At 32.8% G+C, this 15,896-nt stretch overlaps 1 protein-coding gene across 4 annotated transcripts in view; it reads right to left on the reverse strand.

Annotated features, from left to right (window-relative positions):
• The window catches only part of LOC145293216 (nuclear factor NF-kappa-B p105 subunit-like), a 204,977-nt gene that overhangs the window by 89,580 nt on the left and 99,501 nt on the right, over nucleotides 1-15,896 (reverse strand). For all 4 annotated transcript variants that reach the window (XM_080139755.1, XM_080139757.1, XM_080139756.1 and 1 more), the window contains exons 7-10: nucleotides 14,981-15,085; nucleotides 12,716-12,810; nucleotides 10,533-10,671; nucleotides 3,938-4,066 (exon numbers count right to left, since the gene is read on the reverse strand). In XM_080139755.1, the coding sequence (XP_079995881.1) occupies nucleotides 3,938-4,066; nucleotides 10,533-10,671; nucleotides 12,716-12,810; nucleotides 14,981-15,085 (468 nt within the window). The remainder of the gene's footprint in view (nucleotides 1-3,937; nucleotides 4,067-10,532; nucleotides 10,672-12,715; nucleotides 12,811-14,980; nucleotides 15,086-15,896) is intronic.

Genomic DNA, 15,896 nt, shown 5'->3' on the forward strand with positions numbered 1-15,896 from the left:
ATTTCGAGTTTGTAGACTGAAAATTGACAGAGTTATTGTGTAAGGAAATGTACACAGACACACAGACACGTTCACTTTTATAGACATACTAGCATGGGTGCCCGGTGTTGCCCGGGTGTTTGGAGGTGTATGCTGAGCAGAAAAAAAAAAAAAAAAAAAAAGCGGTCAATTTTTTAAAACTTTGACCCCTATTATGACCCCTTAAAATTTATTGTTTTGGGCTCAAATCAAGTTATTAAGTTAGATCCATGTCCAAGACACTTTCACTTTTATAGATATACTAGCATTTCGGCCCGGCGTTGCCTGGGTGTTTGGAGGTGTATGCTGAGCAAAAAAAAACGGTCAATTTTTTTTAACTTTGACCACTATTATGACCCCTTAAAATTTGTTTTGGGCTCAAATCAAGTTAGATCCATGTCCAAGGAACCTATATCTAAAATTTCAAGTGTTTAGACACAAAATTGGAATAGGAGTTTGGTAGAGTTCTCAATTGAACTTTGACCCCTTAACAGCCAAATTTCTGGTCGAAAACCGATCACATGTATTTTCCCAAATCTCAGTTCTCTGTATATCAATTTTCGAGTCTGTAGACTAAAAATTGACAGAGTTATTGCATAGGGAAATGTACAGACACACAGACAGACAGACACACACACAGACATGTTCACTTTTATAGATATACCATTGCCCGGGTGTCTGGAGGTGTATGCTGAGCAAAAAAAAAAATTAAAAAGCGGTCAATTTTTTAAAAACTTTGACCCCTATTATGACCTCTTAAAATTTATTGTTTTGGGCTCAAATCAAGTTATTAAGTTAGATCCATGTCCAAGGAACCGATATCTAAAATTTCAAGTGTGTAGACCCAAAAGAGGAGTTTGGTAGAGTTCTCAAAGGTCAAATCATTGAACTTTGAGCCCTTAACAGCCAAATTTATGGTCGAAAACGGATTACAAAGATTTTCCCAAATCTCACTACCCTGTATATCAAATTTCGAGTCTGTAGACTGAAAATAGACAGAGTTATTGCGTAGGGAAATGTATACAAACACACACACAGACACTTTACCTTTTATAGATATATAGATAGATTTAGCATTACAAGTTGATTTTTTCTTTTTAGATAATTGTTATTTTATCAACTTCCATGAAAAGAGCTATGTAAAAGATGCTTAAAACCGTTTGAATTATGCAAATACCATCAGTAGTTCAAAAGTTATGAGAATTTGAAGTGTAAAGATTTATGCTTTTCTGTGGACATTTTTCTTTAGAAAAAGTGGGCTAAATTACGGACCTCAAGAAATCTTATAAGGGTAAAACCTATGAACTAACACTCTCGCTTGTGGATTACACCATGTGGACCAGAAAAAAAGAGAGAGAAAAAAAAAAAAAACAAGCTTTCATTGACAAGTATGTATTCATCGAAATACCTGAATTAAACCAATGAATTGTTTATAAAAATAAAATATACGTCATTTTATAGCCTTTCAAACATATTTTTATACTTAATTCTTAAATTTCAAAATACATGCAATGCTTTAAAGGCAGGTAATATTTCTTTAATGTTTGTTTTTTGTTTTTACATAACATTAATTGAACGATTAAGTATTGTTTTTGTTTTGTTTTTTTACAAAAGACAAACAAAAAGAAAATCATTGCACCTTATTTTTGTTTTCACATAAAAGTAATTGAAATTAAAGGAATTTAGAAGCATTTAAACTGTCTAGTACATATTTTTTTAATGAAAAGTTTGTTGACCAGTTTACGGATCATGCTGTTCTTAAATATTACATAAAGGACTGATATCCTGTAATTTGCTGGGACAAAAAATTGAAGCAGATGTAATAACAGGTCTATTATTTGTTTTCACATAATTGAACAAAGTGTGGATTTTTTACAAGTATATGTTTCAGTTTTTATTTGTTTTTAATTTTTTTGCTTTCACATAGAAGTGACAATCTTTCTTTAATGTAAAGATCGGTGAATAGGAATATGTTAGAGAGCAAAAATAAATGTAAGAACTTCAATTGGATCCTCAAAACATGATTTTTTTTTTTGTGGTTTATTGAGAAAAAAATAGGAATATGTTTCATAGTCGCTTTAAGTTATCATATTTGGTTGTTATTTTTTAATTGTTAATTATTGCAAATTCATGAATTCGTTTGCCTGAAATTTCGTAGGTGAATTTAAAACCATAGAAAAAGAAAAACCAAAAAAAAGGAAACGCGATTTTCAGTGCTTTGCAGCTTAGAAAGGAAGTTGAAGCCTTACACATGTGCAAACGATGACTCTATAAACGGGGAAAAAATACCCCCCCCCCCAATCTGCTCCATTTCTATATCAAGGAATTTATTTTGGTGCTCATGCAGTTTAGTAAAAATATTAGAAAATGAAGATAAAGAAAAATCTTTTTGATGTACGTGGCTGTTGTAGAATGAAGTTCTCATAATAGAAAAATCACTTAATTTGATCAAGTAAGTTTTTTTTTTACAGAGGAAAACCAAATTTTAGTCAGATCCCTTGCGTTGCAGACGTCTTGGCAAATTTAGCTATGAAGAAGAGAGGCACCAGAGGAGATAACTCCATTTGCCAAAACACACTGTTTTGAATAATTTTAGGTATTCTTTTTTTTTTTTTAATGATTTTCCAAAATTTTATTTGTGGAAGTGGGGATCGCAAATATGGGGGATAGTGGGGGATCAAATCTGCCTTTTTGCTTTCATTTATAATTTAATTTCTCCCACCATTCCCCTCTTTCATGCAAAAGAAATTAAATTATAAATGAAAGCAACAAAAAGCCAGATTTGTTGAACGCCCTCCCCACCAAAAAAGTGAGAAATAAAAATGCCCCTGCCCCATCTAAAAGTAAAAAAATAGACTTCTCTAGCACGGACAGGACTCTCCAATGGCGCCCCCCCCTCCCCAATAAAATTTTTTAAATTGAAAACGGAAAGAAAAAAGAATACCTAAAATTATTCAAAATTGTGCGTTTTGGCAAATAGAGTTATCTCCCCTAACGCCCTCACCTCTCTCCATAGCTAAATTTACCAAAATGTCTGCAATGCAAAGAATCTGACTAAAATTTGATTTTCCTCTAAATAAATAAATAAAAAAACTACTTTATCAAATTAAGTGATTTTTCTTTTATGAGACTTTCATTCCATAATGGGCACATATGTAATAGAGATTTTTTCTTTATTTCTGTTTTTTAATATCTTTGCTAAACTGCATAAGCACCAGGATTTTTTTTCTAAATTTAAAGGGCCCGCGTTCTTGAAGACAATACCGACTTTATAAAGATTAGTTTTGAATTTTTAAAGTCTTAACTGGAGATACACACAGGTATTTGCTCTTTATATATTAGACTACCAGGGCTACTCAGCGCTGCCCAGGACTTTATAAAACAAAGAGAAGAAATGAAGTTGCGTTTTAACATACCTTCTTATGTTATTGATGAATTTTTAATGACTATCATTTTTTAGCCTGAACAAAGCTGAGTAGATCTTCTCGTATGAAGCGGTATAACACAACACGGTGACATTGCTTTTCCTGGGCAACACAGTCTTTAAACATATCTGCTCTATCCAGGATATCGAGCACTTTGGAGTGACTAACTTATACTCCTTACCATGTATGATATTGTATTCTTCCTATTTTGACTCATAGGATACACCATCTACTTTGTTTAGTATACTGCATAATTTAAAAAAAGAAAAGTATTATTCACATTTGAAAAGGCTAGACAATCGAATAGAAGGGAAACAGAAATTATTTAAATGATGGCAGATATGGTGTTGTGCTAAGCGCATTCAATTTCACTTGATGAGAATGCTGAATTTATGTGTGGTGCCCAAACAGGTTTCTGTTGTCTAACTGTGCTTCTTAATAATATTTTTTTAAAAAAGTTTTTAAAATAAATGAAATCATACTGTGCTACTCACCCCCGTTGGAAAACTGGAATGGTGAATCATACAATGAGGAAGGATTCCATTCTGAATGTGGGAAAAGGTTATCAGCATCTGAGATTTGAGGCAAAATCTTTCGACGTTTTTTATCAATGTCATCTTCATCTGAAACAGAATAAAACCAATAAATAGTAAACGGTAAATACTAATAATATTTAATTAAACTTTTTAGTCTGAGGCAAAAAGTTATAGCCCATTGACTAAGAACAAATGCTTTATGCCAAACTGATGATGAGATATGGTCAAATTTGTACTCATTTTTCTATTAAATACTAATCCCTATTAATCCTTAGTTAGCAGTGCATTGAATGGATACCATAATACTTACTTCGCTGCATCTTATCATAACAAAGGTCCATACAAAATTTTAGTGAGGTCGACCCAGCAATTTCCAAGTAAATGTGGTATTATGGTGGCTAATCCCTATTAGTATCTAAATAGCATTTATTTACTGAGATCCATAAATTTGATTTTAATGAGTCTCTGAGAAATTTTATGAGCCCCAAAATTTATAATTTCCAGGAAATGTGGCACAATGATAAGCACCCTTAAAAAACACATTTAAAGGCCTTGTGCCTAACTTTTATGGTTTTCGTGAAGAGAGAAGTAAAATCAAAAAGTTATTAGTAAAATATAGTGAAGACTGCAACACCTCACTCAAATAAAGGTAATAACTTGATGATAAAAAGTGTGACATCAATCAAATTTGGTTCTGGTGGAGTTTTGGCAGATGTTTATAAAACTGAGGGCTCCGAGATAGTGTCGAAAGGTCAGGAAGGCTGAACTTAATGAGCTTGTCACTTGAAATTTTTGAATTACATTTTTCTCTGTTCTTTTGTTTTTTGATATGAATGGTTCTCTATCTCACTCTTTCTTTTTCTCTCTCACTTTTGTTACTACAAGAGAGAAGGCAGTTGGGATACCAACTTTGTTCATGATCGATTGTATAAAGCCAGCTCATTTCCTTTGGAATGAATAAGTAGATTTTATATATTTTACATATAAAAATATGATTTGTTCACTCCTTTTAGACAAGCTCCAATTTTAACTGATGTTACCAGTTCATATAATTAATTCTCTGAAGATGATTAATAACAGACTAAAACCAGACCATCAAGCCTAGAGATGGGATTAATCCCTTTATTTAAGTTTAAAGGGGTGCAGAGAGACCAATTTACATCTCCCGGCCATGGACTCCGTAAAGCCCACGATCGCGTTACAGAGTAAGACAAGAAAAAAACGAAAATTCAACTCACCTACGGTGAATACCACTGGTATATATCTCTAGGTGATTTTTAACTAAAGCTAAAGAGCACTTCAAATGTTTTTTTTTTGTTTTTAATTACGTTTCTATGTAAAAATGTAATTTTCATTCTTTTTTTTTTTTTTTTTTTGCTCTGCCAGCCATCGCAGAGTACAACTACTGTTGGGAATATATCAAGGACAGATTTCAATGACATTATGTTAAAACAAGGATACACAACCAATATACTCACACCTGGTGTATTGTAAGCCAGAAAAGGGCCATGATTGTTGGATCTGCGTGTATTGGGGATTGCGAGAGGAAACACTATTCGAAAAGAGAGAGCGTGCAACATTTTTGATGCAGAATTATACATCAAATGACCTTCATGCAAGAAATACTTCAGACCTCAAATCGGACAGGTGAGATATCTCCGAACCCACAAAACAACATAATTATGGTCATCTTTGCAAGTGATGGACAAACATAATCGTTTTTGAGTCAGATTTTGTACACAAATTAATATTTAGTAATGTGAAGCAGTAATCAAGCTTTTCGTTTCTTTAGTACGATTAACTCAGCTGCCGCCTTCATGTTTTTAAAATTTACAGACGATGGATTGCTGATTAAGGAAGCTAAAGAGTACTTCACCTTTGTTTTTAATTACTTGTCTTTCCAAGAGAAAATGTAATTTTCACTGTTTTTTTTTTTTTTTTCACCAATAGTACTTCAGTTGGAATATATCACGGAGAGATTCCAATAAGTTAACCTTATGCTCTTATGCTAAGGATACACAACCAGTATACTCACTAGTGTTGGAATGATTAATTGGGACTAAGAATTGGAAAAATCAGAACATTTTGGGGAGGGGGCATCATTTCAGAAAAATTTATGAAAAAAAAAAAAAAAAAAGAAAAGAAAAAAAAAAGAAAAAAAGTATTTTGATTGTTTTCTTTTTGTTTGTATACAAATAATAAAATGATAAACATTTATCGATTTTAAACTATTAGTAAAATTTAAATTTATAGATCCTCCTCCCCTCCCACTTTACAAGTGTATTTTTGCATTTGCAAAAATATATGCACATATTAGATTTTAAGATAATCCGAAAATTACAAAAAAGAAAAAAAAAACTCCATAGCTATATACATAAGATATAAAAAAAAACCCCAAAAACATTGGAATCAGAATTAAACAAACAAAAAAAATATTAAAATCGTCCCATCACTAATACTCACACAAAGTACAGTTTTGAGTCCAGTATCAGATTTGTACCCAAAAACAAATACTAAGTAACGTGAAGCAGTAATTAAGATTGGTGTTTCCTTAGCATGATCTATTTAGCCACTGCCTTCTTAGATGTAAAATTTACAGAGAGAATAGATGTCCAATCAAGGGTAATGATATATGGCAATTAGTCACTTGGTCAGTGAGGTTGAGGACATGTGTTGCATGGAGAGAAATATGATAATGATATGATGCATGTGTAATGTGAGATATGCTGATGTTTCCTGAGAAAGATTAAATCTGGATGGTATATGGAGACAAGTAAAGAACAGGAGAGCAGTTGAGGTAGCAGGTTCAGTTTATGGGATAAGGACAATGAAAACATAGAAAGAAGTGATAAAAATAGAACTGAGGGAAAGAGGAATAAATAAAACCCTGAAAGATAAACTAGTTGGGAAGTCATTTTTATTAAAGCTTGTCAACACGTGTGTGTGTGTATGTGTCTGTGTGTGTGTGTGTGTGTGTGTGTGCGCACGCGAGTTTATTCCCTATGAACTCAGAAATGGCTGGGACGATTTTTTTTAAATTTCACATAAAGATACTTATGTCTTGAAGTGTTCTTATGTAGGTTTTGTATTGGAATGCGCCTAATAAGTATCAAAAATCAATAATTGAAAAAATCCGATTAAAGAAAGAACTCAGATTTTGACCAAAGTTAACACTTTTATACAACCTAACATTACAAGTGCATTTGAGAAGTTTTATCATCATACAAGCAGAAAGGCACAGCTTGTAAAAGCAACAGTATAATAATTAATATTTATAAGACAGGGGCACGTTTGAAATGAATGTCTCTATTTAGTGCACAACTGAACCATGATACTTGACTTTTGCATTTTAAACTTTAAGTGAAGCCCTTATTTACAGATAATGTTATAAAAATAAAATCAACTGTAGATTTTCTACAGTGCAATGTAGAGTACAATGTATCGTGGACTCTCACTGCAGGGAGGCATGTGAAGCTTCTTCCTAATACACTGTGGGCGGAGGGGTCTCTAATTAGAGCAAGCAATCAATCGATTTGATTGAAAAATGAGCGATTTCATCGATTTTGATGGCAATAAAAATATGGGAGGGTGGAATATTTGTTGATCCTCATTCAATCCAAAAGAATGACGGGTCAACCTGCTAGTGTGTGTGTGTGTGTGTGTGTGTGTATATATATATATATATATATATATATATATATATATATATTTAAAACTGTACAGAAGTTCAGAAAAACATTGATACCGTCGGGGGACCAGTTAATGGTAAATAATGTCAGGCTCTTGGTAGCCATTTTTTTCTGTATATTTAAAATTTTTTTCTTTATAATCAAGCACTTTGCTGGAATTCTTTCCCAAAAACAGTGAATATATATATATATATATATATATATATATATATATATATATGACATTTATTTTTAAACATGATTAATTAAAAAATAAAAATGACTAAAAAAAAAAACTAATTGTTCAATAGAGCTAAGTCAGGGTTAGGATTACAATTAAGAAAAAAATAATGATTCTAAGAAGGTTATAATGAAGGAAAAGGTTAAAAAAAAAAAAAAAAAATCAAATAGAAACCACATTAAGTCTGAGAAGATTTCCTCTTTGCTTAGAAAGAGAAGGTTGCAAAGACTTAATGTATAGAATCCTAATGTTTCCAGAATCTTCAGATCTTGGGCAAACTTACTAAGAATGGAGAATAAGGCGACGCTAAAATTAAAAACACAGGAATGGTTAGTTATAAGATGTTTAGTGATAGAAGACAAGTATATGTTATTGAGAACATCCTGTTGGTAAATAATTTGCATGGCAAATTTTTTAGGCACATGTTGTTTGACCCGGATGTCTAATATTTGTGATGTCCTCCCAATGTAGGACTAACAACAACTACAGTTAAATACATAATAGAATTATTATGATGGTGGAGAACATGTTTTGAAATTGATGTCAACTTGTGTATGAGAGGCAAAGTAACATTGTTGTACAGACAGTGATATTAGGAAATCTGTCACTTCTGTTAGCTAACCGAAGTAGGTCAATGTAAATCTGTCACTTCTGTTAGCTAACCGAAGTAGGTCAATGTAAATCTGTCACTTCTGTTAGCTAACCGAAGTAGGTCAATGTAAATCTGTCACTTCTGTTAGCTAACCGAAGTAGGTCAATGTAAATCTGTCACTTCTGTTAGCTAACTGAAGTAGGTCAATGTAAATAGGACACTTGTCAACAGATGCTGTTTTAGCTTTATAAAAATGTTTAGTTTTGATAGTAGCTTCAACAGTGTCTAATGAGTAGCCATTGTTGCAGAGGGTCTTAGTAAGGAATTTAATTCCATCATCCAGCCTGGTTATTGAACAAATCAATAAGACCCCATAGGTAATGGTCTTAATTAAATTCAGCTTTTGTTTTGTGGGAAAAAATAAGTCCTAACGAATGTAAAAACCAGTAAAAGTTGCTTTCCAGTATACAAAACTGAAAGAAACTTGGCTTCCTGATCAAAAGTAAACTTGAGAGTTTGTAAAAAAAAAATTTTTGATTTCATTGTTGAAAAAACAAAGGGTGCCCTCTACAGAACGAAAATAAATGTCTGATAACAGACCCTCTCCATGAAAACCTACAAAGATGTTAGTCTATGTCAGTACCAAGAGAGAACCCACAGAGACACCATAAATTTATCTGTACATAATGTGGCTAAAACTGAATTGAAACTACATAATGAACATTAAACTTATATAAGGAGATGTTTCTAAATCATTCAAGTCAACGTTTCTGAATTTTTGAGCTGAGGATTGGTTAATCATATTATTTGAATTCATTGGACTACTGTTCTCATCTCGAGTGTGATTTTCACAAAAAAAATACAATTGCAAATTACTTAGGACCTCTATCCAGTCATGCCTGATGGAACAAGAGCACAGTACCCACCGTGAAGTAAATTTAGGGTTCCGCTCGAAATTCCATCCAAATCCAAATAATACAAATTCAAATCAACATCCTAGCTGAGAGCTCATCTTTGAAACTCCTCGGCTTAACATTCACTGACAACATGAATTGGAACAAATACACTGAAGATATTGCCAAGTCTGCTATAAGGAAGGTGGGCTCCCTCTACCATGCTAGAAAATAACTCACACACTAGAGTATCCTATATCTTTACAAAGCCACCATTTGCCCATGCATGGAGTACTGTTACCACATTTGGGTTTGTGCATCTACTATTAGTCCGGCCTCTTAGATAGGATTAAAAAAGAAAAAAAAAAAGAGAAAAAAAAAAGAATTTCAAATTCAATACATCCCACTCTATCAACCAAGCTCCAACCTCTGTTCCATCACAGCAATATTGCATATCTGAGACTGTTTTACAAGTACTTTAATGGAACATGGTTTCATAACACTAGTGCTCCTTTGACGTACGTACCCTTAACTAACCCATCAGCAAAATCCCACCCCTTCACTGTCGGGGTCTCTAGATACCAAAATGTCTTCTACTCTAACAGTTTCTTACCTTAGACTGCTAGACATTGGAATTCCCTCTTTGTTTTCTGCTTTCCTGGCTGTATTAACATGCAGAGGTTTAAATGTAATGTGAACAGACTCAACTCCTTACACCCGGCATATTCTCTTTGGTTGTCTATTTCTGTTTATACTCTCTTTCTCCATCACATTTTTTTCTGCATTGCTATCATCCTTCATAAATACCAACATACTTATCAGCAATGGTTCAAGCAAACTACTATTTTTTTTAAATTTTTATTTTATTGTTAGTTATTATTACTTGTAGTGAGGATTGAACCTTACCTAAAACTAAAAAGAATTTCCATGAACAAAGTTTCTTTCTGAAAACTTCCCATCTGTGGAACACAATACCACAGAGCTGCTTCTCAGCTGACTACAACAGGGTTGTTTTTAAGTACAGTGCTAACAAATTCTTGTTGAACCGTTTACTTAAATAAAAAAATTCTGAACATTTTATTAATTCTTATCCTTCAGTGGCCTTCGGACCTTAATTAAGCAATGACTCAGTAAAAAAAAAAAAGAAAAAAAATCTCACCTGGATTCTGAGGGAAATACGTAAACGCTTTTGGTTCACTGCATTCTTCATCTGATGGTCGTTCCAGCTTGATTAATACTTTTACCGGGTCTTTAATGTTGATATTTCGATATTGCGGAGTTCTAAAAACGATTGCATACTGGAAAGAAAAATAAGAAAGAACGTTTATTTTATGACTGACATAGACATTATATTTCTGAATTTTTTATATGAAGGTTGATAATAAGTATTATTTGGATCGAGTGTCACCCTCACTGAGGATTGAACTTTCTACTTAATTTTACCAAATACTTTACCTACTGCAGCACAGGTCCTTGGAATCAGGTACTTAGAACAGAATGGGGGGGGGGGGATATTGGAATTTTTCTATCAATATATATATATATATATATATATATATATATATATATATATATATATATATATATACACACTGTTGTACAGTTTTATTGGCAGCATATAATAATTCAAAAGTTTAGACGATCTGTTTAATGAGAGATCAACACTTTTTTTAGTTATTTAATGTTGGAAAACACCCATCGAAAATGATTTCCTAAGTGATTGAACAAGTTGCTATTTTAACAATAGCTAGGGAAAACTAGGGGTTCTTCCCTTTTTTCGACAGTATAAAAGCATCTAAAATTGGAAAATGGTTAATGAGAGTTTGCCAAAACTATTCTAAAAACGGAGAATCAGAGTTACCGTTTCTATCTGCAATAGTGACATCCTACAAAACTTGAAGAATTATTCAACCCTTTCATGCATTATTTTCTGTAGAAATTCTATGCACTTGATCTAACTTGATAATGGAGGCAAAACATATTTCTTGATGTCCCTGACGCTCACAAAAACAAGAATTGGTTAAATAAAAATTTCTATTTGTGTCTGTGTATGTGGACGCAAGAGAGTTTGTTCACTATGAACTCTAAAAATGACTGGGTCGAGTTTAATGAAATTTCACAATAATGTACTTTATATATCTCGGAGTGTTCTTACGCAGTGTGGAACAGTCGCTGATGCTCATTTAATCACAGACAACGTCAGGTCTTCTCGCTAGTCTATGACAATTCATGACAGTATTTCTATTTATTGTTGTGGAACAACAGTATGTATGAAAGGTTAATATTATAAACCAAATGAAACTATTTTGAACTTAAAATACAAATATAGCCTACTATGAAATAACTTTTTTTGTGGCTGTTTTTTTTTTTTTTTTCAGATTATTTAATGACGAATCCAGTAATTTGTGAAAAAAGTTTTTATGCTTCAAGTTCTTTATATGTTCAAATATTTATTCATTGTGTTTAGTTTGATTGTTTTATAGAGAGAAGTTGTTGTTTTTGCAGAACATGATTGAGTTTTGCAAATGGAAAGGGAAAAAAAAAAAAAAAAAACAATAGCATCAATGTTTGGTGCATTTAAAGTCAGGAAACAAGTATCTTCAGACAGCCTGATCTGGTAGCATTAGAGTTAGAAGTATTGATTTTATCATTATAAAATAAAGAATAAAAGAGAGCATTTGTAAAAAAAAAAAAAAAAAAAAAAAAACTTAGTATTTTAGTTAAATTATCTTTTGTGAATATCGACTACACTATCTATATCACATAATTTTATCTTCTTGTACTTGTTTTCTAACTTCTATAGAATTAGGAGAATTATTAAAAACAGCAGACCAAGGTTTATAACAATACATAGAGATGTCTTGTTAAATAACCATAGCAGATCCAATTGGATTTGAACTTTGTAGAACTAATTTTGTAACATAAAGGAATAATATGCTTCTGGAATAGAGGATGAAGTTCTTGGTAAAATTCGGTTGTAAGTTAAACTCTTCTGGAAATTGAAGGTTCAATCCTCAGTGTGGACAATATTCAAAACACAACTGCAAATTATTAAGAACTGGCTGATGGAATGAGAACATACTACTTCCACAGATTAAGTAAAGCGTTCTGTTTGAAATTCTGTGAAGATTACCAGAGTTTGACAGAAAGATTCATGAGCTTGACAAGCGCCACCTGGAGACAGTCAGAGGTTACATTTACTGAAATGTGTAAATAACATTTAAGATACAAACAAACATACATACATACATACATTTAAACAGACAGGTGAGATTTATATTGTAGATGAGAATAGTAGTCTGAACAATCCAAATAATATGAGTAAAGGGTTAATATGCTTACTTGTTTGTGGACGTCCATGGGTCCAAAATCGGCTTCTTGTTTCCAAACAACACGTTGATCTTGGTCCAGTTCTATGAAATAAACTTTTATATCATCTGAAATAGGAAAATTACATGATCCGTTAATGTCTTCCTTGGTTATCCAGAAACCATTTTGAACATTTTTGCCCCCCCCCCCGACAAAAGGAGGGTGGACCTGTAAATTCACGCTTGTCCGTTCGTCTGCCTGCACTTTTCTCAATAACTACGCTTTGGAATCTTTTGAAATTTTGCACAAACATTAAACATGATATAAGTAAAAAAGTAATCAATGGACTTTTCGGAAAACTCTGGTTGCCCCCCACCCCTGGGGGTACTTTTCGGAAAACTCTGGTTGCCCCCCACCCCTGGGGGTACTTTTCGGAAAACTCTGGTTGCCCCCCACCCCTGGGGGTACTTTTCGGAAAACTCTGGTTGCCCCCACTTTTGTGCTTATTAAAAAAATTTATGTCTTGGATTTTTATAAAACTTTCTGAAAAGTTGTAACTAACTGATTTCTATATAATTTTGTTTATACTTCACGATAACTCTTGGGTGTGCTCCAGGGGCTCTTTTAGGGCTAATAAAAAACACTCCATGTTTGGGACTATTTTACCATATTTGTGGAAAATTTTCTGTGTATGTCTATTTAGCAGTTTTGCATGGTGCAGAACTCAAATTTAAATATGTTAAGGCCTTGGGGGACTTTTGTGGTTGAATGATGGAGGGAGGGTGCGCAAATGCTTTCATTAGAAAGTAAAATTTCATGTTACAAAACTAATGCAGTGAAAAATGTAAATGGAATAGTTTTTGGCTACATTAAAAAAACTTTAAAATAAACTTAGATTTTTATTTTTGTCCTTTCAATTTTGAATATATTTTGTATAATAATTAAATGAGTGATTTTGTGCTACGAAACAGTTGCTGTCAAGAATTGTGACTGCTAACATATTTAAAAGGAATAAATTGTAAGCTGATTAACGTCATGAAATTTGGAATATAGACTTTTGCCATTTATTTGTTCTATGCTCTGTAATTACATTGAGCTTCATAAATAAAGGATTGGTATGAATAAAAGGTGAAATATAATTGAAAAAACATATTTCCACAGAAATATATATATAATGAATATATGACATGAGTCTATATTCCAAATTTTATGATGTTAACCATCTTACAATTTATTCCTTTAATTCAGTTGACATTTACATTTCTGGACAGTATCTGTTTTGTAGCACAAAATCATGCACTTAATTATTATATCAATCAATGAATCTATTTTGCCCTTAACTCATCACAAGAAATAGCAACTATCAATTCATAAGTTAAGAGCAAAATAGATTCACTGATTGATATAATAGTCATTAAGTGAATGATTTTGTGTTACGAAACAAATACTGTCAAGAAGTGTAAATGTCAACTGAATTAAAAGAATAAATTGTAAGATGGTTAACATCATGAAATTTGGAATATAGACTTTTGTCATTCATTCATTATATGCTCTTTAATTACATTGAGCTTCTTAAATAAGAATTGGTATATATATAAAAAGGAAATATAAGTGGATAAAAAATATTTCCACAGAAGTGTGTATGTGTGAGAGAGAGAGAGAGAGAGAGAGAGAGAGAGAGAGAGAGAGAAAGAGAGAGAGAGAAAGAGAAAGAGAGAGAGATGCGAACTGAGACTACTCAGCTAATAACAGGATAAATTCCAATAACTTCCAAAATATGAATAATATTGTTCCTGAATTTTTGAGATAAGGATTGATAATTTGGATTATTCGGGTGGAGAGAGAGAGAGAGAGAGAGAGAGAGAGAGAGAGAGAGAGAGAGAGAGAGAGAGAGAGAGAGAGAAAGAAGAGGGCGACAGAGAGAACTAAAAAGAGAGAGATGAAGGAGGAGGAGGAGGAGGAGGAGGAGGATAGAGAGAAGTTTTAAAAGAAAGAGGTTGCATATGTTGTTTAACTCTTCTATTTTGTTGTTCGTGAGCCCTGGCCAATGTCAGGTAACCATGCTAGACAAAATATAAAGGGAGATAATTAACCTATTTATGCATAGCACCTAACTAGTTGGGTGCTACAGTCAGAAGTTTTAATGCATAAAGTAAACTAGTTGGGTGCTAGGCATTAATGAGTTTAAGCAAATAAAAAAAAAAGATGCCTTGTTTTGAAAGAGTCAATATGGAAAAAAAAAAAAGGGGAAAAGGGAGGAACTCAAATCAATTATTATTCAGCATCATAGAATATTACCTTTTTGAACTTTTTCACAAAGTAAAAACACTTCTTCGTTACCAATGCAGCATCCACCACATTTGTCCATTCGGCAAATTTTTAGTGCAGCAGCACCAGGGGATTCTGAAAAAAAAAAAAAAAAAAAAAAAAAAATTTAACATAAAGATGGACATAGTAAATAAATGAAAAATAAAACGAAAATCTATAATTCATTAAAACGGTGAACTTTACAAAAGGCAGATGTTTAATCTTTGAAAAATTGTCTACAGTTTTTTGTGGCCAAATAAAATTTTTAGGGAATTCCTATTTCAGTCACACAAATTTTTTTGAGTTGAGAACAAAAATGCACACAAGTTTGATTTTTGTCTTTCTTTCTCCTGATGACAAAACATTCGCTTATCCACGTAAGCAGCAACAACCTTTTTCTCCCCCCCCACCTCTCAACTGACAATAAACTCACATGCACGCGAAGAAAGCAACGTCCAAAAGCAAAAGCGTCATCTCAAACAAAAAAAAATCTCTCTTTTAAATGATGCGACATAGGACTCTCAACAGCACCTAAATTTTCATATTTGTATTATTCTGGTCTCGGAAGGGTTCCAGGTTTGCATGCCAGCACTTCCCTGTGGCAGGCACAAGCCAACCAAACATGGGCGCTTATTGCTATGCCTCTCCACACAATTACAACATTCTTGAAAAGATGATTGGGCTTCCAATCTAATGTTTCATTTCTCATATTCTTTAAATAAGTACAGAAAAGGAAACTAGGGCGTTCATTAAGAGTTTAGTACAGTACAACCTGGGGATACGGTGACCCTAGGATACAGTTTTTTCACGTTATGATATGGAACACAATGTTTTTCCAGCCCCTGGTTATGGTATTTGCCCTGCCGTACGTTGTTATTTATAATATTATTTAATTATATACATGTGT

The sequence above is a fragment of the Euprymna scolopes genome, chromosome 14 (genome assembly GCF_053919585.1).
Source record: "Euprymna scolopes isolate OS-2025 chromosome 14, ASM5391958v1, whole genome shotgun sequence".
Lineage (NCBI taxonomy): Eukaryota > Metazoa > Mollusca > Cephalopoda > Sepiida > Sepiolidae > Euprymna > Euprymna scolopes.